Below are 26,879 nucleotides of genomic sequence, written 5' to 3'. Positions count from 1 at the left end.
CTTCACTGTATTTGCTCTAAAAGCTCGGGATAGTGAGACGCGAGTGATCTTTGAATTTTGGCTTCTGACCCAGGGATGAGATAGTTCAGTACTTCGTGAGATCCGCGAATTGAGGGTATTCCGGAGAATACATATACGTAAAGATTATGACGATCAACATGGTTCCTCGTGTGTAACTGACCAATAGGGATGTATCTTATTCTGTGCCCCCTTGACGTATGAAGGCGCCGATTTAAAGCATTAATTGGCCGGGTTGATCGACACTAGAGCACCACGCAAGGGTTTGAACAGGGATTTGTGGCTTGGGATCGGGAATCGCGCACATGCTGAAAATTGGGCGTGTTCTTTGGGAGGAAATTGCTTCCGTGTTGCGTGTATGAACTTCAGGCCAAGATTGTGAGGGGCGATCTGATTCTATTTGACTAACCTATCTAGGTATAAATTTCATCTTAGCTTTAAATGCACACAAATTTCGATTTAAATTAGGCCGTTTGGCTTTTTTTCATCGTTCTGGTCGTCTAGTCTCATACACAAGATCAAAGGAAGTCGTTCACGTTATACCCACCGACACATAAGGTCAAAAATAGAGATCTTGCTTCTAGATCGTGGTCATTATACCTAATGGTTTATTTATGGCGCACAGTAGCCACCGTCGACAATCAAATCGGCACCGGTGGTGTAAGTTGAAGCATCAGAAGCCAGGTAGAGGTAGGCACCCTTCAGTTCGTGAGCCTGACCTTCACGGCCCATCGGGATCTTGTCACGCCAAATGTTCTTGGTGTCTTCGGGCACGAAGCTGGAGATCTCGGTGGCGATATACCCGGGGGAAATGGTGTTCGCGCGAGCGAAGCGAACCCACTCGACAGAGAGGGACTTGCCTGAAGGTTGTTAGAAACAGTTGAGCTCATGGGGACAGTAACTTACAGAGGTGAATAACACCAGTTTTCGCTGCATTGTAGGCAGCTTGCATCTGGGGGAAATTGACAATGTGACCGGACATGGAAGCCGTGGCGACAAAGCTACCGTAGGTGAAGTTGGTAAGCTTATTGCCATTGGCATCAGTGCCCTCTTCTTTCTGGCGGCGCCAGTGGTCGGCAGCGTACTTGGCACAGTAGAAAGTGCCATCCAGATCAATGCCGACTACATCGCGGTAGTGCTCGAGAGGACCGTCGACCATGGGACCTTGAGTCCAGGGAACACCGGCGTTGGCAATGAAGACATCGAGGCGGCCATTGAAGTCCTTGACGACCTCATTCACAGCCTTCTCGACGGCCTTCGCGTCGGTAACTTCGACTTGGTATGCCTTGGCTGTAGTAGAGACAGGGTTAGTGATGTGACAAGAGTATAACTGCCGCGAGTTAAGATGTTGCGTACTCTGAACACCGTACTGCTGGGCAATCTCGGCAGCACGCTCAGGACACTTGGTGTTGCTCCTATACCACAAAGCCACATTGGCACCGGCTTCTGCCAAACCCTGAGCGACAGCCAGACCGATACCGGCGCCAGCTCCGGTAACAATGGCGGTCTTGCCCTTGAGGGAGAACATGCTCATCAGGCTGGGGTGCTCAGGCGCAACGGTATTATTGTGGACAAATAGTCCATTCTTAGATACGGGATTGGCAGCCATGACGATAAGATTTGGTAGGAAATGAGAACAAAAAGTAGCGAAAGAACAGACCCGAGACCGAGGGGAGATCACTTAAATAGAGCTTCTAGGAATGCAGGACTGATAGACGGTGAGAGATGCGCTGGCGGGGGAAGCCGGACCAGGCCATAGAGCTGTTTTGCCTGTGGATATGACGCTACGCGCCCCAGAATAGCCCGGGGGTGGATCGAGGGCAGATCGGATACATCACATGTGTAAGTGTATAACAGACCTAAATGGCAGGCCTTGCTCTCAACAAAAGGCCCTGCATTGTCTGATTGTTCCCGCTCTCTCAAGTGAAGCGGTGAAGACTGTGAACCTCGGGAAGTTTGAGAGTTGACAGTTGAGCTGAGTCTGGGGAAGATCTGAGGATCAGCTGATCCCCACAAAAACAAAGGCCCACATCGATAACGGTATCTTCACGTCGAACAGAACTGCGTTGCACATTGCACTCTCGGATCACAATGATTGCCATGAGAGCTCGGGGGCAGCTGTGTTGATCTCCTGTGTCATTACACCCTGGGGATGCCAGGGATGCCGAGATCCCAACTTGGCCCCGAGCAAAGGGACTGAGCATCCCGAGTCCCGAATTCAGAACGCGACGCGACAGCCCAAACCGGCGTTTCACAATTAATAAAGGCTGGGGCTTTTGACAGTCGCCATTCGGCGTCAGTGGCATCCAATCGGGTTGGAAGTATGCGCCCCGGTTGGAGCCACAAGTCCTACAGGGAAAGACATTTATCGCGCCTCACGATCTCACGATCTTGCGATTCAAAAATCATCTGCTAGATGGTCATTTACTTACCAGTAGCCTCGCAAGAGCGACCCATTCAGACAGAATCAAATTGGGGTTGATCGTTCTCTAGGGCGAGCACTGACTTGTTGATCGCAGTAGCATTGGGTATAATCCAGTGTCGATTAGAGCATTCAACGATCATTCCACTCTCATGAAATTGCCATTCGACGTGCCAATGGCTCCTTTGAGCTATCTTATTCGTCAAGGATGCCATCCTCGAACCCTAGTGGAAGGGGGTAGTGTGGCAGCCAGCATTCCTGGCACTCGGATGGTGATGAAGCAGCATTCTTTGGTGGACTTCATTGTTCCCATAACAAACGTAGGCGTTTAGGAAGAATGCCAGTAGTGTCACACCTGATTCATTCTCGCTGTTCCGCCAGGGCTTGTTGTTTGGCGGATGAATCTTCCTGTTCTATCAAGCTTCACTCTTGCCGTTCGATAGAGGGATCATAGTGAGCGGTTGCTGTGCATGAACCACTCGTTTTCTAGATGAAGTGTTGAGCCGGTACTTTCTGTTCAGTGCTTCCAGTCTGTCTTGAATCAGCCCAGAACGCGCCAGCGAGACGACCATGCTGGGGCTGAGTGCCGTCGTCGCCATCGCCGCTTCTGGCGCGGCCATCTTCGTCGTCGTTTCGGTGGTCAGTATAGTGGTCTGGGTCAGGTATCGCAAAGAGCGTCATGCATTGGCGCTGCTTGGCTTTAAACGGGGAGAATATGCAAAGGGATTGCAATCATTTCCGGTGGACACTTTGACGGAGTTGAGCCAGGCAGAAGGAAGTGTGCTGAGGACGCATGGTCAGCTTCCATATGGCAGACCAGGTGAATGGGGACAACTGACCTCGCGAGAGAGTTTGCTTCGTCCGAAGAACAGCTCTGAATCGTTGTTCCCTCTCACGGAGAAAGCTCGTTCCCTCCGCCATTCCCTTTCTCGTTCTCGATCGAAACGTCTGTCAAAGTCGTCGCACAAACGTATGAGCTCTTTGGCTACATTGGATGAATCGAGTCTTCCCAGTCCTCCTCCAAACGCATCAATTTCGAAAGAAGACTTTCCTTTATCGGCTGTGGAAGGGGTTCTTGAGCTTCCAGCAGAGAGAACCCCCAAGCAAACACCGGATCCAAACGAAGACGATACTGGATTCCATCTCGGGATGCGGCCAGTCTCTCCTGGATGGCCGTTCCCGTGGCCAAAAGAGCGATCGGGTCTCTTCCCTGTGATTGAAGGTCATGATTCTCCCCACGGCTATGATCCACTCCCCATGATCTTCGATGAATCTCCTCAACGCCTGCGTGGAGGAAGTATAACCAGCCAAACCGCGGGCATGGTGCCACATCACTCCATTCCTCCTCCGCCACCAACAGCATATCCGCCAGACCGATTCAGTTACGCTCGCAACGATTCAGTCTCGCGAATGTCTAATATGAGTCTGGACACTACCAACAGCTCAATTTTGGATGACGGCAGAAATGGACCTAGATCGACCGACACTGATTTGACTTCACCCATTTTCCCATCAGGTGGCACATTTGTCCCCTTCAGTGCAGCTGATGTGGGGGTTAAAGATGGTCGTAGAAGTTTTATCGCGACAAATACCTCTATCCCACCCATGCATAACTTCCCTGTGCGTTCTTCTTCAACCACTGAGACTCGCCATAAGTCTGCGTCCACGTCACCCCGGCGCAGTATGACAACCATTCGGTATTCAGATGCCTCTGGTAGTCGATTCAGTGGACCTCCTCGTCGGACTGACTCACTCTCGTCGTCTAACCCTCCCTCGAGACATGCATCTCTACGATCTGGCACCCCAGTTGGCAATTCAGGCTACCATAACTCTTCAAACAGCTGGCGATTTTCTGGCTCCCAGATGGCTTTCGTGCCACACTTCAGCCAATTCCAGAAAACCCCTATCTACGACCAAGATCAAATGGAGAATGATCCCTTCTATGTTGGCTCGCTTGATGGTGGGACTTTGTTCCACCCTGTTGGGTCACCAACTAATTCAGCTAAAAACCACCCGCCACCAAGCCCGATGCAACGTTCAAGCCTCTCCCTCAAGTCTCCTCTTCCCTCGGCACTGAAGGGAGGAAACTCACAACGGAAGGGTCACCGTCGCCAAAACTGTGTTCGAATTTCTATTCACCCGCCTCTGACATTTGGGTCATCGACATTCGCTCCCACTGTGGAAGAAGAGCCTGAGGATTTTGACAGGCTGGAGGAGCTGGATCTCCGCGAAAGTACCATTAATAGCCCGACTAAGCCCTTGCCCTCGTTGCCCCCATCTTCTATGTCGTCGCCTAGTGGTTCACGACGTAGTAAGTACGGCAGCAGACGAGGCAAGCCAGCGCTTGGTTCCCTTGGGCCTCTAGCTGAGGAACCACAACTTACAAGCATCAACCCCAATGTCGGCAATAACCCCGATAGTAAAAGGAAACACGGCCCATTCTTGTCCACTGGAGACAAGCACCTGGGTCAAAATGACCGCGCTCTCCCCGAGCTATTCACCTCCATCTCTCCCTCCGATGGCATCTGCCTATCTCACACCCCCTCCCCTGAACGAGTACCTCCAATTTGGGAAGTTCCCGAAGTCTCTTCCCCATCACATGAAAACTCCTCACCGGGCACTGGCAGCCCTCGTCGCTCCGCAGTCAAGGGTCCACGCCACCAACCCCAGGCTCGAGTCACAGCAGCCCGCAGCCAATCTACACGGGTCTCATCACGGTCTTCCGATCACATGGCATCAAGTCCCCTCGACTCACCCAGCCGTCTACCCCTCGTCATGAGTATCACCGGTACAGAGGGCAGCGACTGGCGTCGGTCAACAGATTCGCTGCATCGCACAAGAACCGACGCAGCAGATCGCACATACCGCCGAAACCGTGACTCAATAGGCAGCATGGAAGGCGGACTAGGTCCCATTGGCTGTTCCTCGCCAATTTACGGCACTCGCCGGCCAACTCTTGTCAAGGACCGTGTTCATATCTTCGAGGATGTCAACCGTACCGAGTCGCCTTACAAATCACCATTCAAATCGACTGATGCTCAGCCCATTGGGACTCTGACCACGCCTGAATCCTCTCCAACTCGGAACAAGAACAGCATTCCCCGTTCGATGCCCAACTATCAACAATATCACCCGTCTGGTGCTCCTGATCAACGTGTTCCTCCTACCCCTACTTCTGCTCGACGGGATATGGCTACCCCCACGGGCAAGGGTCTGGGTCTTGGAATTGGAACTGCTACCCCTGGTAGTCTGTATGACGGTGATGGGTTCTTGCGTGAATAAGTCATTGATATCATTCCTGGAGTTTGGAGTTTGGCAGCGAGCTTTCATTTTGTGGAATTGTATGGGTGCGATGATGGGTCAAAAGCCTCGGCGTTCTTTTTTCTTTCTTTTTTCTTTTTGACTTGGTTGACTTTCTTAACTGTTCTGTACTTTCTTTTTCTTTTGTTGGGTTCTTGTATCGGCGATACTCCCCCTTTTCTTCTGTGTTTATGTGTGACGTGTGTTTGATATCCATGGTTTAAGTAGTTGCTGAAGTTAGAAATTTAATCCATTATCAATAATTCTGCGCCAATATTTTTGCTCACAAGTAGCCAGCTTCCAGCCACATCCTGAACTCGATTATGTATCACTTTTGATACTTCAAGACATGCCAATCAGTCACTCAGTCCTCCTCCACTTAGCCTCATCATCCTCCCCCTCGCCATTCTCATCAGCCCCATTCTCCCCCTCCCTAGTCCTCACAGTCCCAGCCCCAGGCCCAAGCGGGAAAGAAGGCGGCTCGCCTCCAGCAATCCAATTCCCATCCTCATCAAAGAACTCACCCATATTCTCAGCAGTGATCCACCCAGAGCTGCCAGCAACAGGAGGTGGCAAATCCCCATCCCCAAGTCTGACAACACCATCTGCATCCTCAGCCGAGAACCACTTGTTGCCCTCCTCATCATCCTCGTCCTCATCACCCGGCTCAACGGGGTCAGGGTGCAGATTCGAACAGGCCGAGACGGAATTGTAGAAAATCTGAGTGGGTGTCTCGGTCTCACCGGACCCATCGCTCGTCTCTTGTGTTGGTGCATCGGCTGGCAGAACGATTGTCATTGTAATGCACTCCTCTACATCGTCTGCGGAGGGTGCGCTCGGTGTGGCAATTTGCATGTAGAGGCCTTGAACTTCTGGGGACTCGGTGCCTGGTACGCGCAGGCGCTGGAGGGCGTGCAGGGAGATGGAGGGGTAGGAAATTTGGACACCTGTTGAGGCGATGGAAGAGAAAAGCAGCAGTTTGCTATATTGTGGTTGTTAGCTGAGATTCTTTGGGTTTGCGATTGTGCTGGGATGTTGGATTACTCACTCGGATGTCACCCAGGTCTCAATGCCCTCAATGGCGATTTCCTTCGCGTCATCTTGCTCGCTGGATGCCGCAGCGCTCTCACCGCGCAGGGCACTCAGTGCTGGGGTGGCGGCCAGCTCGTGCTCGAGGATGACAATCTTGCAGCGCTCGCTGTGGTAGTGGAGCACTGGCGGTCCCTCGTAGAAGGAGCTTGGCGTGCGCGATTGATGCTCGGCGAGCGGCACGAAGGTGGAAGCTTCGGGGGCATTGCGCAAGACGTCCATCTTATTGTAGGTGTGGTTTTGGGGTTGATAGATGTGATATTCGCGGTATTGTAAGGTGGTGGTTGCGAAAGCTTTGGCGAGGAGCTTTTTCGTTTGGTTGCGGTCCACGGGTGGATTTCCCCGGGATAAGCTTGAACAGCTATAAGCGATAAGCGGCGATTTTCAAATTGGATATATTGCGTTAGACATTACAAGTGTATTTGAAGTTATCATATTGCATGAATTGTTTGAACTGTGACGGTTTCACATTTCAATTCTCATTGTTATTGGAGTGCAATCTGTATATTGTGAAATATATATAGTAGAGCTTCCTGTACAAGAATATCGTGATGTGTGATGCAGATCACAATCTACACCATGAAACACTGGAGAGCTTGATGTAGGTTTAGTAGAAATCTTAATATGTAAGATCTTGGTAAATCAAGCCAATATTTTAAGAGCATCATTGATTTCTTGCATTGGTAGGTAGCTAGGGTTGCTGCATTCTTGAAGCTTTATCCGAGGATGACCACACACATTGAAGCTTGACAGCATCTCTGGTCATCGCGTGATGTGGCTTTGAACTTTAATACCCTAAATAGGTCTTCCAAATTGACTGGTCTTATGGATCCAGAACAGACACCGGGGTCAGAACTCCCATCAAGACACAGCATCGACGCGACCATAGATTAAGAACCACAGGTGCATAGCAAAGTATGGCAGGTCAAATTAGCCTGCAGACTTCTTTCAAGGCCCAGAAGAGCCCGGCGCAGAGAGATCCCTGACACACGAGTCCTCAGAGTTCATTGTTCTGAAACAGTTCAGAAGGTCTCGGCTATAGAGAAGGAACAATCAAAGCCAAGGAATGTTTCCAAAGTACTCCACAGCGAGGGGCGAGATTGAAAAAGCAGTATCTTGCAACACAACCCTCAATCATTTCACACCCAAGCCACCAAACGCTCTGTCTAGCTCTTCTCCCTCGTCGTGCGGCACCATAGTCGGCAATTGAGAAGAGCCCTGGTCGGGAGTAGAGCTATCCAGCAAGCTCGGCTGAGCCTCACCCTGAGAACCGGGAGAGACACTGGCGCGACTCGGCTGAAGCAACTTCTCCTCGCGGTCAAGCCAACCAGGCGCTACGCGTCTCTTCTCGGCCAATTCACGCTGCTGAATTGACTCCTTCCATGCTTTGATGGCCTGGTCGGCATCGTTGCGCGTCTTGTTTAGGTGTTGTTCGAGGGATTGACACGCGGCCAGGATGTCGTCTGGGTGGGCTGCGTGCTCGCCACTGGAAGAGACTACATAGCGCGCTTTGCCATCGAGATTGCTCGGGTCGACTGTTACTGATGGTGGGAGGATCGAAGAGACCGATTTGTATGTGTATGGGAGTGTGACGGAGGGGGGGAGGTTGATGAAAGGTGAGACTGTCAGTGGGACCTGGGCGAGGAGAGGGTGGGGACCTGGGTTGTCAAGTTAGATGTTGCGAGGATGTACATATTTCAAGAGAGACTTACGGTAGGAGTCGTACATTTTTTCCAGTTTCTAGAGCTGGTTGGGTTGTTGAAGTTGGAGATGTGGAGTAGCGGAGATGGCCCGGAGATCTTGGCGGGGGCAGTACGAACGTAAGCCGCGCCACTTTCTAGGGTTGACAACCATCAACACTTGAAATGAATGGACCAATCCGAGATACATTCTTAGATATACACCATGAGGCTTAAATGATTCTCATCAGGTCTATCATTGATACTCCTAGGTTCATATTCTGTCTTCCTTTAACACCGGCAGGACAGAGCAACCTGGTGAACTATAAGAAACTAGGGTCTCCAAACCGCCAACCAACGACTGATGACCACAGCCGAATAACTAGACCTGAAATGTGATGACAGCTGCATCTGTAGACCAAGGCTGGCCGATATATGACCAACCCTGCATTTATGCCACACGCAACACGTATACCACGCTGTTATTATCGAACTAGCCAGTCCATCTTCAAACTCGAGATTTATTTTCAACAGGTGCTTCAAAAATGAAACCCCCTGTTTCTGTCTGTTATTTGGTTTCTCTGAAGCAAGGGGGGTTCTTTTCCATCATAGGTCTTATCATTTGCTACACCAACTCAACTAGTCACTCGCGAGAGAGGGGTTTATACCCACTCTTCCAGGGCAAAACTGCCAGCACACATCCTGCAACCATTACAAAAAGGCTAGCCATAGTCTAAGCAGCCTGCCTAAAATGACCACGGCCTGATTTGCCCCTCCCTTGAACTCCTTCGTACTGTTCATCCTCGGATAACGCATATCTGGCACGGGAACATCAAGGAATGCACACAGCGGCTTCCAGCCATCCCCTAGCTTTAGTTCAAAGAGCCTGTCCTGGCACACGTCCTTTCGCACCCTGACATTATGTTCTAAAACCCGCTTGCAAGATCATCGGAATAGTCGCCCTTGCAAATGATCTTGTAAGGCCATTTTGAGCATACGAAACTCGGAGCACAATCGATCAGACTCGAAGAATTGCAAGATATTCAGCCATGGACTATGAAGCCCCGAGATGATGCTGTCGTGTATAGATTTCAGCCATGAATCTTGCTAACCATATGCCAGATCGTCTGCTGATTTATCAGGCGTTAAGCGCAAGTGTCTCTCTACTTACATCGTACGATACCTCTACACGTAAATTGTTGACTACTGTGACTCAAAAAGTGCCACAAGGAACGGAAAGACAACCCGAGACTGTCCCTCGTGAGCAGTCACACGAAAATTGCCGACGAACTTGTTTCTTCCTCACGTGAATGACTGGCACTATGATACAGAGGGACGACATCTTTCGCCGACGCTACTGGTGCCTTCGCTCCGTTTCTTGTAGCATACATTGTTTGAGGTGTATCAAAAGCGTTACTTCAGTAGTCTGATACTTCCCGCAGAATCGCCAACGGGCCAAACATTATTTACCTGGGAGCCCGCGGCAATTACACAAAAATCTGCTTCTAAACCCTCTTTGTAGCCTTACAAATGTTATTGGTACCCGAAACACCCCACGGCTTGCAAGTGCCGGCCTGAAAAGGATGTGTACTTTGTGTTTAGCATTTCATGCTTTAGCCCCACCGGCTTGGTGACAGCAATCACCGAAGACGAACCTCTGCTAAAGCATATTGCTGCACTTCCCATGAGCAAGGATACGCAAAAGCCAATGGGAGGCAATATTGAAGTAAGTTACGAACCGCAATTCTTCAGTGGCCATGTATGGGCCGGGGCTCATCGCGGGGCTAGTTGCATGGCGCCTGCTAGATGGTCAACTGATTTAATCACCTCATAGAATCTTGTACCGAGACGAGATATTATCCGTTGCGGTCGAATCAGTGCAAGGGGTTGGAGGCCTGGCTGCTCGGTGCTTGAACTGTTCTAGACATACCGCATTTGAGCTTATATTGAACTTAATTCTCCCGGCTAGTCGGTGTTTGGGCTGCTGGTTCACGATGAATTTGTATTGAACTTTATGTCTCTCCGGGATCCATTTGAGGGAACTTAGCCTTAAAAGGAAGGTTACTACCAGTTCATGCCAAGATGAGCCTGTTGTCGAATCATTACTAGTTTAGGGGTGACATGAGACTTGACGTTTCCTCCATTATGCCTCATTTCCATGATTCTCATGGATAGCTCTGGGATAGATACCGAAAGCATGAACACCAAGAGGATGAGGCTGGAGTCATCATATCCATGAGGCGAGATAAGACATATAAATATGCCTATTCTCGCCGAGAATAGCTATTCGTTCTTCTTCTCAGGATATTCTGCTATCAAAACACACCTCACTTACTCAAAAAGCCCATCAGTTTATCAATATGCTTTCCCAGATCACCATTGCCCTTGGCCTCTTCATGGCCGGAGCTTCTGCTCAACAGGCTGCCAACTGCCAATACCAGTCACTGAAGTGCGGCTCCGTGCTTCTAGCTGCTCCATTCAGTAAGCAAGATTGATTTGATATACAAAGAATGCCGGATGTACTAACCGGAGTGATTTGAACAGCCTATACCGAGGCTCAGCTCACTGCCGCTATCAACGACACCGCATCCATTCCCGAATTGGACACTGCCCAGATCTCCCAGACCCTGTTCCACTGCACCGACATCCTGGGCACCGTCACCGGAAATGCGTTCTGCTTCGCTGGCTGTGATTCCAAGCCCGGTGTTCGCAACGACCAGTGCATCTTGTAAGCGTAACGTCACGCACTCTTTACGCCTGTGACGAAAGACATTTGTTGCGCTACGCCTGGCTGCGCTCAACTTGAAAGGGGGATGGCATGAATTTTGGAGGATTTTTTTCTTTCCTTGCTCATAGTATAGGCCTAGTACATACTCCCTTACTGTCCTATGTATAAGTATGGGCCGTTGGTCTGCTCAGCTTAGTAGGGCCTTTAGGTATTCATTCGCTGCTAGTCAAATTCTATGATGATTTAAATTATTGCTGTTAAGCCCGTAGACGTTTTGAATGTGGCGTTCACTAGGACCAGTCTCATGATCACTCAGTGAAGTCCTACAGAGTAACTCGCATCTTAACTCTAGAGTTTTTGCGCTAATTACTTTCATATGTTGCTCTTTCGTTTTTCTATAGCTACATTCTTTATTCCCTTGATGGCAATACAAAATCAATTTTTGAGCCGAAACCAGATATTAGCTATCAGAATGAATAGTTGATACGATCATTAGAAAGTTTGATGCCAGTTGATTTAAACGAGTGACATAATGGCAGTTTAACAACAGCAGAACACGCCGAGTAGCAACTTGTAGAGTATACTGAGCATTGATAGGCCATTAAGGGTAAGGCCGTTCCTTCAAAGAAAACTTTCCCTGAGCCAACCAGGTGCGGGTTGAGTCACGTACAGTATCATCCTTGATCAGAATCTCAAAAGTGGAGTCATAGAAGGCGCATGTATCATCGTGTTCATACTGGTTGAACAACTGCCTCCGAAACAAAATGTGTGGCATTTCTTGTAGCAAGAAACCGGAGCGGCAGTAGTGACAGTGACAGTAGTGGTAGTAGTGGTAGCCTCTGAGAGTTGACATTGATCATCATGAGTAGGACTATTTGCCGGGATACATCCAGCAATGCACAGACTATTGCCAACGATGCTACCAAAGATATCCTCACATCGGTAGATGACCTGGAAGAGCTGAGCCATAGAGATTGGTGGGATTGATGATGTCTGATTGACGGCAGCAATCAACTCAGAAACAGAGTAACCTATTCATAGTGTGTGATCAGTGGATTGTCAATGGCCTGATTGGGGATATTTGGGCAAATAGAGTCACGTACCATACAAAGTCGCCAAGGTAGCGCCGCATTTATCCGACTGATAGATACAAGGGCTGGTGTACGCGTTAACCCCAAGGATCAACGAAGAAGCCAGCTGCAATGCTATCCATGGAATTCTGCGCATATTGTCCTCGGGTGATGATGCTGATACCATCAAGACATGAAAGCCTATTTGGGAGAATATTTGACAGAGTATATAGTCTGCATTGGCAAATGTAGAGCATCCATTAGACTACGAAGTACCTTTTCCACATCGTATTTCTTCATCTCGATTGGTTGTATCTTCAACTGGAGATATCCTTGGGGGTTAGCGATGGAACAGCCACAGAGAAGAAATGCAACCCCCAAATATGAATTGGTGATCGTGGTGTCATTGTGTTCCCCGACTGTTCCCATTTGACCCCGGCGATCCTGGAGAGAAAAGTGGGGGTTCGCCTGGGCAGCTCCATCGGGGAACAAGGCCATCAATGCGGACAGGGGTGTGTTCCATTCTCGGGTATGCTATGGGGAAGGATGAGAGCATGAGGGAACTTGAGTTGATCTAGCCCAATCCATTGGGATCCAAGGTGGTGTGGTCTGCGAGTTTGCCAAGTCACTGGTACTACTGTGTTGGGTATTCCTAGAGTCTCTGAGTCTCTTATCTTGGGGACCTGTTCTAAACACAAGACTTGTGCCCGAGCTGGAATGGAATGCCGGTACGCTCTTCTTCAATAAGTCAACAGTATTTAAAGATGGCCTACAGCGATAGCTGCAAGTATGAAGAATTTTCGCTTGATGCAGATCATCAATCCTGCATACCTTAGCGATCTAGGCATACGAGACCTAGATTGCCACCCAACTGCCCGTCAAATGAGAACCTAACCTTGAAGCTTGATGAGAATCGAAATAAATGACTGACAGCCTTACAAACATACCAGCCAAAATAGACCAAATGTCTTTGAAATCGGGTGAAGCTGATAGCCTTGGAGCGTGGGGAACGGCCATCACGCAACTATTTAGGGGTCATTTCGGCCTTAGGCATCTAATCTGACATTGAGGCTCCGAGGTTCAGCTGAGCTGAGTTTCCAACTTCAATCCTGCTTTTACCTACGCATCTATCAAGATTGAAAGGCTTAACTAAAAAGACCGGATTTTATACATCGACCGATCGTTGGTGGTCCACCGAGTTAGCAGCGGCCCAGAAGCCGCTTATCCAATTTGTTTCTCTTTTTCCCTTCACACTTCCCCAAAACACACATTTCTCCCACCGTGGGCTCTGCTTTTTTCCCTAGACACCCTGCATCGTTGTCCCTCCAACTCTACTGATCCGATACTCCTCTTCCACTCGTGGGAGCTTCATCCCGCTCTGAACTCACCCCGCCACATCTCCGCGCGGATTCCACCCCCCTTACTCCGAACCCTCAGATATTCAGCTACTCGACAATATCAGCCAAAATGGATAAGGCCATTGCACGCGCGGTGAACGAAAAGAAGCCGGTCCCGGAGATCGACTTCACGTTGCACACCATGGAGGACAGCACGCAGGTCTCAACAATGGAGCGAGTGGTCAAAGGTAATGCGATCTCGGTCGCCTCAAGTCATTCCAACCTTGCAATTTGATCACTGACGATATTTCGTGCCCTCAGAGGTCCAAGCGCCCGCCTTAAGCACTCCCCCAGATGATATGTTTTGGTCCCCCGAGGATCCCTCCAAGCCCAACCTCCAGTACCTCAAGCAGCACCTCTACCGCGAAGGTCGTCTCTCCGAAGAACAGGCGCTATGGATTATTCATGCCGGTACCCAGGTTCTGCGATCAGAGCCCAACCTGCTCGAAATGGATGCGCCCATTACAGTGTGTGGCGATGTTCACGGTCAATACTACGATCTGATGAAGCTGTTCGAGGTCGGCGGTGACCCTTCGGAGACAAGATATCTGTTTTTGGGCGATTACGTCGATCGAGGTTATTTCAGTATCGAGGTGCGTTATCAGATGCCCCATCTGAGCTAAGTGGATTCTGACATTTGCAGTGTGTGCTGTACCTTTGGGCATTGAAGATCTGGTATCCCGATTCGCTTTGGCTTCTGCGGGGTAACCACGAATGTCGTCACCTTACGGATTACTTCACTTTCAAGTTGGAGTGCAAGCACAAGTATAGTGAGCGCATTTATGAGGCATGCATTGAGTCCTTCTGTTCGCTGCCGCTGGCGGCTGTTATGAACAAGCAGTTCCTCTGTATTCACGGTGGTCTCAGCCCAGAGCTCCACACTCTTGAGGACATCAAGTCCGTAAGTATTGCTATTTCTGCATACAGATGATGGGAACTAAAATCAACTGCAGATCGATCGATTCCGGGAACCCCCGACCCACGGACTTATGTGTGATATCCTCTGGGCCGACCCTCTGGAGGAATTCGGCCAAGAAAAAACAGGCGATTTCTTTATTCACAACAGTGTTCGCGGATGCTCCTATTTCTTCTCTTATCCAGCTGCATGTGCGTTCTTGGAGAAGAACAACCTGCTTTCTATTATCAGAGCCCACGAGGCTCAGGATGCCGGATACCGCATGTACCGGAAGACACGCACCACTGGTTTCCCCAGTGTTATGACTATCTTCAGTGCTCCTAACTACCTGGACGTATACAACAACAAGGCGGCCGTCCTCAAATATGAGAACAATGTGATGAACATTCGCCAATTCAACTGCACCCCTCACCCATACTGGCTTCCTAACTTCATGGATGTTTTCACCTGGTCTTTGCCGTTCGTTGGTGAGAAGATTACCGACATGCTCATTGCCATTCTCAACACCTGCTCGAAGGAGGAATTGGAGGACGATACTCCCACCTCCGAAGTATCTCCCCCGAGGAAAGCACCCCAATCACCTCTCCCGCATCAAACGACCCCGAATCCAGCGAGTTCAAGAGACGCGCTATTAAAAACAAGATTCTTGCCATTGGCCGTCTCTCTCGTGTCTTCCAGGTTCTTCGTGAACAATCCGAGAGTGTTACTGAGCTGAAGACGGCGGCTGGCGGTCGTCTTCCCGCTGGAACTCTCATGCTTGGTGCGGAAGGTATCAAGCAGGCCATCCACAACTTCGAGGATGCCCGTAAGGTTGATATTCAGAACGAGCGCTTGCCACCTAGCCAGGAAGAAGTCTTCCAGAAGAGCGAGGAGAGCCGCCGTGTGGCTTTGGAGCGTGCTGAGCATGAGGCTGCCAACGATGCTGGACTGGCTACTGTCGCCCGGCGAATCAGCATGTAAGTGCTTACGACTGTCTGTAATCTACACAAAAACTAATTGATGTACAGGTCTGCTGGCTCCCGTCCTGCTCGTCGCCCACGGGATCCTCCCAAGGATGCCTGAGAAGGCCCTGGATGTGGCTGAGTTGATATTATGACACGATCTATGCATTTCTTCTTTCTGTCCTCCAGCGCACACGCCTTTCTGCTCCGACACGATCGATACGATACCCTGTCTATCTGCTTGATCTTACCTTTCGCCAGGCGATCAACCCGTGAATCACAATACTAGCGATCATAAAGGACAGTTCAGTTTAACATGTATGCTTTTTCTTGTTTGATCCTGGGATTTGTAGGATTTGTAGATATGACTTCTTGTAGGCGCATTATGTTAGTATCATATGAACAATCGATTACAACTTCAAAATTGACCAATACTGAAGTATGAGAGCGTAAACAGGTAAATAGAGGGTTCCAAGGTTGAAGAACGGCAATGCCAAGCCCCGATCCCGCGTCCACTTCCGCTCAAGTTCATCCATCGAGCTTCAGAATTGCCCGCCCATCACACGCCTTAATGGCTCCCAGAATGCGCAGCGCGCTCACAAAGAGCCTGTCGCGCTCGCTAGACAGTCCTTCTGTCTTTTATTGTCCATCCTGCGCGATCTGGCGCCGCTCATTATCAACACGCGCCAGCAGTCGCAGCCTCGACAAAACCGCCACATTGCGACGAAGCAGTCGGCCCCAGAGCACTATCACAGCGTCGACTCCTCGACCATTCAATACATCGTCTGTCATTACTGCGAAGTCCGTCCCGCCCCGGTTCAAGGAGCTCTACACTGCCCTGGAAGGAGTCAAGGATGCGGCGCTTGAGCAGGTGAATCTTAGTAGGCTGCAGTTTGCGCTACGTGGATTGGAGTCTGAAACGCCTCTTATTCGTGTTGCTGGTGAGTTCTTATTTTGTTTCTTTCATGCCTTGTTCTGTGTGGTGCATTGGGCGTTTCTTCAAAAAAGGGTGGCACTAATCTATTCTCCGTTGAAATGTAGTTCTCGGACTGAACGATGCGACCTCTGCCCGCAAACTTGTTAGACTACTACTTGCCGACCCATTGACGCCGCGGGGAACTTGGGAGGATATTCTCGATTCATATGATGCCGACTCATCGCGAGGACTGTTGATTAGGTACGGATGACTTCCGCTTCCTGTGTGTCTGCCGCGGCCTATACTGACTCGACATTCGCTTTCTAGATATGGCGAAATCTCAGAATCTATTCCCAATGACCTGCTACCAACGGTATCAGTGCCCTCGCCCATCCTCAGAGACGGCAACCTGGAAATCCTAGTCAGCACGATCGGCTCCGAGCCTGATCCCAATGCCGCTACACTCCACGCCGACACATTCCTCGTTCCCACTGTAACTATTCAGACATCGCACTCCGGTCGGCATAACGTTGTTCGGTACCCTGTGCACCGCAGTATCGTCTGTGGAAGCGGAGTGGATGGTCTACTAGCTTACAGCACAATGATGGGCCGGTCAGACCTGAAGCACGAGATCGCCTCCGTGCGCGGTGCTATTGAACTCGCTGTCGCAGACCAGAAATCAAACAACGACCAACTTTCTTTGGTGGATATTGAACGTGCCAGCACCGCTCTGGACAAATTCCGCGAATCCGTCCAAAACGCCGGTGACTACGAACGTGGATGGAATGGCAGTGGTGTGCAGCCCCTGATTGACTGGCTTGCAAGCTCCTCAGAGGCCTCATCTCAGGAGACACTGAACCCAGCCTTGGTTCCTCTGGTGGAGTCAATCCTCGACTCCGCCGAGGCTAGCGTGCTCATCCGGGATGCCAAGGCGCTCCAAAACCAGACCGCCGGCGTAGCCCCTGAAGAGCTCCGCTCCCAGCTCGACCAAGGTGTCACAACCTGGGCGGAGCGCGCTCATTCTGAGCTCCGCAGTTCTCTGGAAGCCGGTTTGGCCAGTCCGCGCTGGCGGGGTCTTGCATGGTGGAAACTCTTCTGGCGCGTCGACGATGTGAGCATGGTCACCTCAGAGATCCTCGAGAAGCAGTTCCTCCGCCGTGCCGAGCGGGAAGTCATCTGGACCGCAGGCAAATACCAGCAGGCCGGCCTGCTGGACGACCCAACTTCTATCCCCGAGTCGGCCACAGCCCCTGTTCCTGCTGAGCCCGTTTCGGCTCCCTGGCCAACTCAGATCTCCGGCCTCCGCACTAAGCTCCTCACCACCACAGTTCCCTCCCTCCAGGCCCTTGCCCAGAGTCTGGTCCTCTTCAGTGTCTCCACTACCACTCTGACCTCCGCTCTTTCCGCTCTGACATATGTGGCTGTGCCATCTGCCTCGGCATACGAGTCATGCACACTTGGCGCGATTGGTCTGATTTACTCTATGCGTCGCCAGCAGAAGAGATGGGACGTTGCTCGTACCTTCTGGGAGGAGGAGGTCCGCGAGGAAGGACGTACTTCTCTGCGGGAAACCGAGGTTGCTCTTCGCGAGATTGTGCGGGATGGTGGTAAGTCTGTTCAAGATTTGTCGGATAACCGTGCGCGGGACAGTGTTTCTCGCGCGAAGAAGGCCCTGGAAGACGTCAAGGCTTGATCTGGCTCATACAGCGTACTGTACATGTATTGCCTTTTAGAATAGACACCGAGAGCTACAAGTTACTCTGCTATGTATTATACTTTAAGTTCGTTGATTCATTCGGTCCGAAGCCCTCATCATTCCTTTTCTCCAGGCTGTACCTTGCACAGTGTCCGCTCGCGTTTCCCCTACACTGGGTACCGCCTGTTCTATAAGTAGAAACCAAAGGAGCTGTCTCATCGCGCGTGAAACCATCAGCCAAGATGAAGTCTTCTCCACACTGTAGTTCGACCAAGCCCCAAGAACAATGAAACAACCCGAATCAAGTATCTTTGAACCACGAGCTCCACAGGTATTTTAATTAAAGGTCCACACCGCGTCCTATACAGAGCAAATGCCGGAAAGTTAGATAGTGTCAAGCTTCGCAATTTCGACATGGTTGTTTCACTGCGGACATATGTACAAGATCTGAGACATCGGGCTGGGACAAAGGATTGGACCATTGCAGAAATAGGTAAGATGCCCAAGACTCAAACGACCACTGTCTGGGCAAATGAAGGTTCTGTTTGGCCGTGCTGGGCTTCCATAGATCATGATATATATGCCCACTGTTTGATAGGTGGATGAAATCGATACTTCTCGCCAGTATATATCAATCATTCTAATAAATGAACAAGTAATCTCGCCTACACAAATATCAGAAGACTCATTGCTGGAGGGGTTCAGATAATCTCTGGCATTGTTTCATCATGCGCTGGGCTATCCAATCCCGCAAGTCAGCGTGGACCCGCCGAGACGATGGACGTTGTACTAATGAATTAGTCCCCCTGTTAGCTTCTGTTAGTCCAGGAACACGCCGTTCGTTTCATATTCCCCGTAATTATCCACCCATCTTGCTGTTACTCTCCTATTCACACTGGATAGTGTGTATGTGCTCATTTTAATTTCGGATGAACACCCAATCGTGATAGGTTTGGCTATGGGTGCTTGGGCTATTGAACTGGCGGTTATGGGTCGCCGTGTCTAATATCCAGATCGACAGATTGGCCAAGTCATTAAAATCAGGCCCCTCTCTTCTGAACAATGCTCAACTTAAGGGGGTTGAATTATAGTACTTGATTCCCCCTCCTCCGCCTCGTGACTTTCAGCCCTTTTCTTCTGGTCGACTTTGGCGTCTCCTATCTTTTGCCCGATCTCAGGGTCTGTCGCTCGTTCATTTCGCTCTTTCGTCTGTTTACAGACTGTGTCTCTCTTTAACAATTTACTCTCATTCGATATTCAATACCAACAGTGAGTTGATCGACAAATTACAAGTAAAGGCATCGAGTTGATACTGACCTCTCCAGGGCGATAGAAAGTAACATCCCAATCAAGGCTGCAAACGACGATCCTGGTTGTTTGTTGACGTCAAGGAGAACGCGCTCAATCGGTAAGCTACATGCTTTAGGGCTTTTCTTTTCGCGCCACTTCATCCCTACGGCATAAAGGGACAGCAAGCAAGGGACCATTCCTTCGCGGGAAGGGAGCATCCCCATCGATCTCCCCGAATTATATCGTCTGAATGACGAATGATTGGCCACCTGGAATCTCCTGTCTGCAACATGAGAGGGACCTGCGCTTGCTGTGCCTTTTGAAAAACAAAGCGCGCCCAGGCGGGACTCTTTCAACTGACATATTGCTTAGCATTCGACAACAACGCTCCGACTGCCTCTCTGTTTTCCCCCACGCCTGACCGATTGATTCGGTGCTCCTGGCGAGTCATTCCTTTGGAATCATATCCCCGAGATTACTTCATTCGCTCCTTTTTCTGTATCGTTGAGCCCGTGGACGCGGCTCTTTCTTTCGCATCATGCAGGACATCCGATTGACTGCCATCTTGATGGCTTGCTTCACTCTTTTTCCTGACTACGCCAGTGCCTTCTGGCGTCTTCCTTGCCGTGGGCGAACAGGTGTCGCGCGGCTGGATCCTCTTGTGGACCCCGGGAAGGTCTCTTCTCATGTGCACTCGGTTCACGGTGGTGGAAGTAAGTATATTAAAGCACTGAAGAAAAATTGCAGCATACTAATCATGTATATAGGCTTTGGCATGAGCTCCACCGAGGGCTCTCTTTTGGAATCGAGCTGCACCTCTTGTGCTGTGACGCAGGATAAGTCGGCGTACTGGACACCGGCTCTATACTTCATGCACACCAATGGCAGTGCCGAGCTAGTTGAGGAAGTTGGAGGCATGCTTGCGTGAGTTTGGCTCATATTTTGTATGATCCCTGCTAATATACCATCAGCTACTACCTCCTTTACGGAGAGAACGTCACCGCGTTCCCAACTGATTTCCGCATGCTGGCAGGTGATCCCTTCCAGCGTAACTTCACCTGGCCCGTTCCCGACCCTCCCAAGTCCTCGTGGACTGGTGACCAGGCCTCACAGGCTGCTCTGCGCCAGAAGGCTCTTGGATTCAACTGCTTGAACTATCAAACCACCGCCGAAGCATCCCTCTACCGTCATTTCATGCCGAACAAGACTTACCTCGACGAGCACTGCACCGACGGCATTCGCTTCGAATTGATGTTCCCATCCTGCTGGAACGGCAAGGATGTCGATTCCGATGACCACAAGTCCCACGTCGCGTATCCCTCTCTGGTGATGGACGGTACCTGCCCCGAGGGATACGAAACCCGCCTTGTATCACTTTTCTACGAGACAATCTGGAATACCTATGCTTTCAAGGACGTCGACGGATACTTCGCGCTTGCTAATGGTGACCCCACTGGATACGGGTACCACGGTGATTTCATCCAGGCCTGGGACGACGGTGTGCTGCAGGAGGCTGTTGACACGTGCACCAGCGAGACGGGCTTGGTTGACGATTGCGAGATCTTCGACATCCAGACTGAGAACAAGCAGCGCCAGTGCGAGTTTGAAATCCCCTCTGCACTTAAGAACGAGGACGTCTACATGTACGCCGACGGTTTGCCCGGTTCCATGGGTGTTTCGTGGGGTCCAGAGTACGCTTCGATGGATATGGACACTTCGACTACCACGACAGCTGCAGCCATTCTGCCGTCCCTGTCGGTGCCCTCTGTCCCTGCCATTTCTCTGGGTCTCTCAGTCGATGCGGGTGCTTTGCTCGGAAATCTCAACGTTGCCAACACCGCCGAAGCCCCGGCAATTACTTCGACTTCTACTTCCACGTCGACCCCGACGCACACTCCCACCCCCACGACATCTCTCGTTCTCGACCCTATCACCGAGGAGATCATCTATCTCCAACGTGATATCATCGTCCTGATCGACGAGAACGGTGCCCCGTATGCGACTACCACAGGCAGCACCCGCACGTTGTCTACTGCAACCACGACCGTCACTGAGACCTCCACTGCCGTTTCCTACGTGAAGAGGGATACTGTCGTGGTGGACTCTGTCGTAGAACAGGAACAGCCCGCTACCCACGCACGCAGACACCTCCACCGTCATGGTCACCTGCACAACAAGTTCTAAGAAACACGCTGTTCAAGACATTACGGGAAAAGACGCAGCGCGTGACATTCCCTGTTACTTTGACCAACAGGACATAACTGCTTCTTGATCAAGTTGGACCCCATATGTGCCGGACTGCACCCAAGAGCTTTGATTCGTGTATATGATTTTCTGATTGGACATCCTCCAGTCAGGCGGGGAGGGTGTGCTATGGCCATACTATAGTTCTCGTTCTTAAATTTTAAATACGTCTTGGTACGCATACGCAACTGTGCTTCATTAGTTGATGAATCACGCCTACGTAGGAGAAACAAACACTTTTCCGTGGTGACTAGCAGTCTCATGTCTTATTTTGTTCCTCGGCATCCATCTCCCCTTCCCCTATATGCCTCACATTAACAAAAGTGATAGATAGGACAACATCAACCCAATGTATGTCTCAGCTAACACTCTCCCAATTACCCCCATACTGAAACACCACCAAATCTTTCATCCAAACCCACCATAACGGAAATGTCTCAACCCACCCCACACAACAGCAGACATGGATGATCACCATATTCGTTCTGAAAGACGGGTACATTACCGACGTGCGACATGTGCAACAAGCCCCGTAGGACTGATGAGACCCAAACAAGACTCGAAAACCGCCAGGCAAACACAAGATCCAAAACAGAACGAGTTAAAAGACGATCTAGACGAGGACAGTGCCCGACAACATATCATTCTAGCTGATTCAGAAATGAATCAGCTAACACCTCATCACATAATTGCCAGCGTCGCAATCATTCCATGGCCTGTCTCGCATCTGATTCTGTTGCAGTGTAGTACACACATCTTTACTGCGCAACATACGCAACATACGCAACATACGAGCTAAATCTCTCCTCCAATCCGATTCCCGTTCTGGGACACTATGCACCACTACGGCGTTCTTGTTCACGGGTGACATGCCTTCGAGCTAGGATGACCGTTTTTTTCCAGATTGCGCTACACACCAGCGCAAACTATTCTTGAGCGCTGGTTTTCCTGATAAGGATCCCTTGTGTGAGAAGGGTTTTTTGGCTGCTATGTTCTCATGCTTATCGGTAGCTAGATTTATGCCATCGTGGCGTGCGAACAAGCGTGAGGACCTTGATGGTTCTATTTATCAGACTGTTACATACAATCTCGACTGCGAGGTTGTTTAAGTTGAGTTATCGGCGTTTCTGATGTGCTTGAGGACTATCAGTGAACTGGTGCTTCATTCCTGGCTTGCGTTAGCAGAGATGAGATCTTTTGAACTCTATTAAAAGACAAATTGGGTTGTGCTGGAGCTTGAGCCGGATTTGGGGCGATATAAGGATCGACTTAATCGCTGCTAACTGCTGAGGAAAATGCTATTGAGCCAGTTCACAGCTATTGCATCTCCCTTTCATCCAAGAGACTATCTAACAACATGTACCTCAACCCCCAAGCCCTCATCTGCCTCCCCCTCCTCCTCTCAACTGCTATAGCATTCCCCCAACAAACCGGCACAGTGACAGCATACAAAGCCCCAGCGATGATAACACCAGCCGCAAGACTCCGCTGCTCAGGCGGCCAAATCGAAATCTACACAACCGATTGCACACGTGGAACACCAGTATCCTACTGCTCCAAGCCAGAGCCCCCAGTCAAATGCCCACAGGGCTTCTTCCCATCAGCCTGGCATCCAGACCACTGCATGCAACGCTCAACCTGTTTCCCGCTTGATGCGGCATGGATCACGACTGAGTGTTCGAATGGTGCGCTTGCTTATGATACTTCGACTCTTTATGAAGGGACGCTTGCGGGTGGGCGGTCGACTGTCATTAGTAGTGCGTATTTACTATCTTTCTTTTTTTTCCAGATAAGAAGAATCTAACGATGGTTACTATGAAGCTGTCTCCTGTTCCTGTGCCGAGGATCAATGGTACAGTATGACCCTCCTCGAGGACTCAGCAACCTACGATATCTTCTGCATGCCTTCCAGCTATTGTCCACCTGGCATGACGACTTCGGTTTCGTTTAATGATTACTGTGTTACTGCGCCTGCGAGTATTTGCTCGGATGTTTCCATGGAAACAAATCTCTGTCAATGTGCTTATGCGGGGCAGACGCCTGTTTATCCTGAGTATCCTGGCGCTGTTCCTACTGGGTGTGAGTTTTGAATTCTAAGGTAATGATAATATCACTTGATAATGTGAGGAAGAGGTATCAATGCAACGAGAAATGAAAAGAACACAACCGAAAAATAACGAAGCAAGAAGGGCTATAACAGCCGTATTTGTCCATGATAGTTCTAAATGAAGGATCCCGAAGAAGCTGTTTTGCGGTAAAACTTTTCTCTGGATCATAAATAAAGACTTTACTCATTGGTAGAGTGTACATGTTGTTACTCATCTAAATCCCCCTCAAGATAGTAGCATGTAATGAGGGACCGACGCCTTACATTCTCTTTCAGCACCGACTCCATAATGTTTTGTCATTTCTAAGCTGATGTAATTTTATGCATGTTTCAATGCGTAAATATGATTCAATTTATTCCCAATATCTTCCGACTGAAAGTACAAACAGTTCGACAGACTTCACGCCCTCAGGCTATACCGATACCCATTCAACATCTGATACAAGTCAGTCATTTGATATTGTGATATGGTGGGCTCCATCCTTAGAACTAAGCGATAGCGAGCTTAATGGTATGACCACTAAATACTTCATGATGGCTGACTTGCCACTCAGTTTGAGATCTCGAGAACATCTGCAGGGAAGGTGTACCTGGGCTATGAGACCTTGCTTGGGGTGTAGCTAGTCCTTGATCTCAGTTCTAGTTATACGAACTCCTCAACTTCTTCTCTCCTCTTACCCTTGCCCATCAACTTCACCATGGTCTCTCTAACATGCTCATTGCGTTTTATCGGTTTTGGCTCTTTTCTCTGCCACTTTCCAACTATGCAAATCAACATGAGCAAGTCTTCATTTATCTCTCTTCACTAGCGATGTGGATCCGAGGCCTTGCCCATAACCTTCGCGATGGCTTTTGACGTAACGGTACTCTGGTCTTAAGGCTGATCCGTTGTCCTCAGCTTTTACAGGAGTCATCATCAGCTTTCAGTAATTATATAGCGACGTGACAAAACTGCAAAACACCAGGAGATCCCATATCTAACCAAATGGGAATACATGTCTGTTGCCACGCTGACAGGATACAGGAGAGCAGACAGACTCAGCAGATCGAAATCACAAAGGCAAAAATGTAAACAAAAGAAGTGTTGGGGAGTTCTCAATCTGAGGGAAGGTGAGCAGCTAGGCAGGCACAGTCAGGGTTGCAGAAGTCACCAGCCTCATGACGAACAGCATCAGGAGAAACGGAGAGGTCCTTCAAAAAATGGCCACACACACCCTGATGCTCCCAGTGAACTAGACCCTCAAGAGTTGTTGCCTGTGTCAAAGGTTGAAATTGTCATCTCACAACGGTCCTTGGGGGAATTGAACCCTGGTCATAATGAGTCGGACTGCCTAACCCAGAAATCGTAGTACGTTGAAACTAGACCCCCAGGGCTGCGGGCGTTGCAGATTTGAACCCTTAACGTTTTCATGAGGTTGTTTTCCTGATTTGGAAGTGGTCCACTTGTATACTTTCACGTGATAGAATCACGTGAGACCCGCACATTGTTGTCCTTGCTGTGACAACATGGAGCTGTGTAGCATTATGCATGAATTATGTAGGTTGGTGACAGTTGCGTCGTGGTAATATCCTGTGCGGAAACCCCCACGTGGTCCTGACCATGTTTCATTTCAAGCCACCAACCAAGCCACTCTGAGCCAAGCATTTCCAAGTGCTCCCCCTGCAATTAGCCTGAATTCCGTCATGTCCTAGATAACTGGTGCCACCAGGGTCCAAGCCTACTTTCGGCGTCCCAAAAAGGGAAAATGAGGAACGCAAAGAAAGGCCCGAATGCCGTCTTAACCCCGGAGCCCCGCACCGGCCCGTGTTGCGGTTGCCCATAAAAAGGGTCCTCCCCGCATGAAAGCATTCCATACTCAACTTGACTCAATTCTCTCACCATGTCCGACACGCTTCCTGAAATGCAATATCGCTTCCTCGGCCGCACTGGGCTGAAGGTCTCTGTCATCTCGCTGGGTAGCTGGCTGACTTATGGCGGGCATGTCGGCAATGGTATGTCTGCACTGGACTCCCATCGTGGCCGTCAATTGAGATACTAATCGCTTCCAGAAACTGCCTTGGAATGCATGAAGGTCGCCTACGACGCCGGCGTCAACTTCTTCGACACAGCCGAAGTATACTCAGGTGGCCAGTCTGAGATCGTCCTCGGCGAAGCGATCAAGAAGTTCGGCTGGAAGCAGAATGACCTGGTAATCTCCACCAAGGTAAGCATCACAAGCCCAGCATGCATCCCGCAAAACCAAACCAAACCAAATTAAACCAAATCATTGACAACCATAGATCTACTGGGGCAAAGCCAACAGCGCCAACCCAGAAAAACCCCTCAACAACAACGGCCTCTCCCGCAAACACATAATCGAAGGCATGAACCTTTCCCTGCAAAGACTGGACCTGCCCTACGTAGACATCGTCTACGCGCACCGCCCAGACCGCGACACACCTATGGAAGAAATTGTCCGCGGCTTCAACTACCTCATCAACAACGGCAAAGCCTTCTACTGGGGAACATCAGAGTGGTCCGCCAGCGAGATCTCAGATGCCTGGCGCATCGCCGATAGACTAGGACTCATCGGTCCCGTCGTCGAGCAGCCGCAGTATAACCTGCTCGTGCGCGAGCGCGTCGAGAAGGAATACCGCTGGCTATATGATGCGCACGGGCTTGGATTGACTGTGTTCTCGCCATTGAAGGGCGGTGTCTTGACGGGAAAGTATAATGATGCTACTGCGCCGCCTGAGGGGTCACGCTTGGCCGAGTCTAAGGATGGGTATGTGCAGAGTTTGAAGAAGACTGTTGGAGATGAGATTTGGCAGAAGCAGCTTGATCAGGTTGCGGCGTTGAAGCCTGTTGCTGAAGAATTGGGGATTACAACGGCGCAGTTGGCTCTTGCTTGGATTTTAAGGAATCCTAATATTTCGTCTATGATTACTGGTGCTTCGCGGCCGCAACAGGTTCTTGATAATATTCAGGCTTTGAGGGTTGCGGAGCTTTTGACTGAGGAGGTTGTTGAGAAGATTGAGGCTGCTGTTGGGAATAAGCCTGCTGTTGAGACCAGACGGTTTTAGACT

At 50.0% G+C, this 26,879-nt stretch overlaps 11 protein-coding genes across 11 annotated transcripts; 7 read left to right on the top strand and 4 right to left on the bottom strand.

Moving 5' to 3' along the window:
• Nucleotides 1-630: 630 nt before the first annotated feature.
• N7508_002305 (putative carbonyl reductase) lies at nucleotides 631-1,627 on the bottom strand (the record flags this gene model as incomplete). Its single annotated transcript, XM_058460371.1, has 3 exons — nucleotides 631-878; nucleotides 925-1,308; nucleotides 1,375-1,627. 3 exons carry the CDS (start codon nucleotides 1,625-1,627, stop codon nucleotides 631-633), a joined length of 885 nt encoding a protein of 294 aa, XP_058323903.1.
• A 1,383-nt stretch (nucleotides 1,628-3,010) lies between these two features.
• On the top strand, nucleotides 3,011-5,722 carry N7508_002304 (uncharacterized protein; the record flags this gene model as incomplete). The annotated part of the gene is made up of 1 exon (XM_058460370.1): nucleotides 3,011-5,722. One exon carries the CDS (start codon nucleotides 3,011-3,013, stop codon nucleotides 5,720-5,722), a length of 2,712 nt encoding a protein of 903 aa, XP_058323902.1.
• A 378-nt stretch (nucleotides 5,723-6,100) lies between these two features.
• Nucleotides 6,101-7,051, bottom strand: N7508_002303 (Voldacs domain-containing protein; the record flags this gene model as incomplete). The annotated part of the gene is made up of 2 exons (XM_058460369.1): nucleotides 6,101-6,722; nucleotides 6,789-7,051. 2 exons carry the CDS (start codon nucleotides 7,049-7,051, stop codon nucleotides 6,101-6,103), a joined length of 885 nt encoding a protein of 294 aa, XP_058323901.1.
• A 912-nt stretch (nucleotides 7,052-7,963) lies between these two features.
• N7508_002302 (uncharacterized protein) lies at nucleotides 7,964-8,557 on the bottom strand (the record flags this gene model as incomplete). Its single annotated transcript, XM_058460368.1, has 2 exons — nucleotides 7,964-8,487; nucleotides 8,542-8,557. The coding sequence occupies 2 exons, from the start codon at nucleotides 8,555-8,557 to the stop codon at nucleotides 7,964-7,966; spliced, it is 540 nt and encodes a 179-aa protein (XP_058323900.1).
• Nucleotides 8,558-10,868: 2,311 nt separating this feature from the next.
• Nucleotides 10,869-11,240, top strand: N7508_002301 (uncharacterized protein; the record flags this gene model as incomplete). Its single annotated transcript, XM_058460367.1, has 2 exons — nucleotides 10,869-10,989; nucleotides 11,053-11,240. The coding sequence occupies 2 exons, from the start codon at nucleotides 10,869-10,871 to the stop codon at nucleotides 11,238-11,240; spliced, it is 309 nt and encodes a 102-aa protein (XP_058323899.1).
• A 597-nt stretch (nucleotides 11,241-11,837) lies between these two features.
• Nucleotides 11,838-12,493, bottom strand: N7508_002300 (uncharacterized protein; the record flags this gene model as incomplete). The annotated part of the gene is made up of 3 exons (XM_058460366.1): nucleotides 11,838-11,984; nucleotides 12,029-12,267; nucleotides 12,340-12,493. 3 exons carry the CDS (start codon nucleotides 12,491-12,493, stop codon nucleotides 11,838-11,840), a joined length of 540 nt encoding a protein of 179 aa, XP_058323898.1.
• A 1,270-nt stretch (nucleotides 12,494-13,763) lies between these two features.
• Nucleotides 13,764-15,681, top strand: N7508_002299 (serine/threonine-protein phosphatase 2B catalytic subunit; the record flags this gene model as incomplete). Its single annotated transcript, XM_058460365.1, is given in 6 exon segments — nucleotides 13,764-13,891; nucleotides 13,965-14,296; nucleotides 14,347-14,604; nucleotides 14,657-15,169; nucleotides 15,184-15,575; nucleotides 15,627-15,681. The coding sequence occupies 6 exon segments, from the start codon at nucleotides 13,774-13,776 to the stop codon at nucleotides 15,679-15,681; spliced, it is 1,668 nt and encodes a 555-aa protein (XP_058323897.1). The 5' UTR covers nucleotides 13,764-13,773.
• Nucleotides 15,682-16,050: 369 nt separating this feature from the next.
• Nucleotides 16,051-18,169, top strand: N7508_002298 (uncharacterized protein; the record flags this gene model as incomplete). The annotated part of the gene is made up of 3 exons (XM_058460364.1): nucleotides 16,051-16,501; nucleotides 16,602-16,737; nucleotides 16,804-18,169. The coding sequence occupies 3 exons, from the start codon at nucleotides 16,051-16,053 to the stop codon at nucleotides 18,167-18,169; spliced, it is 1,953 nt and encodes a 650-aa protein (XP_058323896.1).
• Nucleotides 18,170-20,000: 1,831 nt separating this feature from the next.
• Nucleotides 20,001-21,646, top strand: N7508_002297 (DUF1996 domain-containing protein; the record flags this gene model as incomplete). Its single annotated transcript, XM_058460363.1, has 3 exons — nucleotides 20,001-20,175; nucleotides 20,230-20,386; nucleotides 20,434-21,646. 3 exons carry the CDS (start codon nucleotides 20,001-20,003, stop codon nucleotides 21,644-21,646), a joined length of 1,545 nt encoding a protein of 514 aa, XP_058323895.1.
• Nucleotides 21,647-23,063: 1,417 nt separating this feature from the next.
• Nucleotides 23,064-23,796, top strand: N7508_002296 (uncharacterized protein; the record flags this gene model as incomplete). The annotated part of the gene is made up of 2 exons (XM_058460362.1): nucleotides 23,064-23,463; nucleotides 23,528-23,796. 2 exons carry the CDS (start codon nucleotides 23,064-23,066, stop codon nucleotides 23,794-23,796), a joined length of 669 nt encoding a protein of 222 aa, XP_058323894.1.
• Nucleotides 23,797-25,693: 1,897 nt separating this feature from the next.
• Nucleotides 25,694-26,876, top strand: N7508_002295 (uncharacterized protein; the record flags this gene model as incomplete). Its single annotated transcript, XM_058460361.1, has 3 exons — nucleotides 25,694-25,805; nucleotides 25,863-26,017; nucleotides 26,094-26,876. 3 exons carry the CDS (start codon nucleotides 25,694-25,696, stop codon nucleotides 26,874-26,876), a joined length of 1,050 nt encoding a protein of 349 aa, XP_058323893.1.
• Between the last annotated feature and the right edge of the window lie 3 nt (nucleotides 26,877-26,879).

This window comes from Penicillium antarcticum (assembly GCF_028974205.1).
Source record: "Penicillium antarcticum strain IBT 31339 chromosome Unknown utg000002l_segment0_segment0, whole genome shotgun sequence".
Classification (NCBI taxonomy): Eukaryota; Fungi; Ascomycota; class Eurotiomycetes; order Eurotiales; family Aspergillaceae; genus Penicillium; species Penicillium antarcticum.
This window is presented reverse-complemented; position numbering and strand designations above follow the sequence as displayed.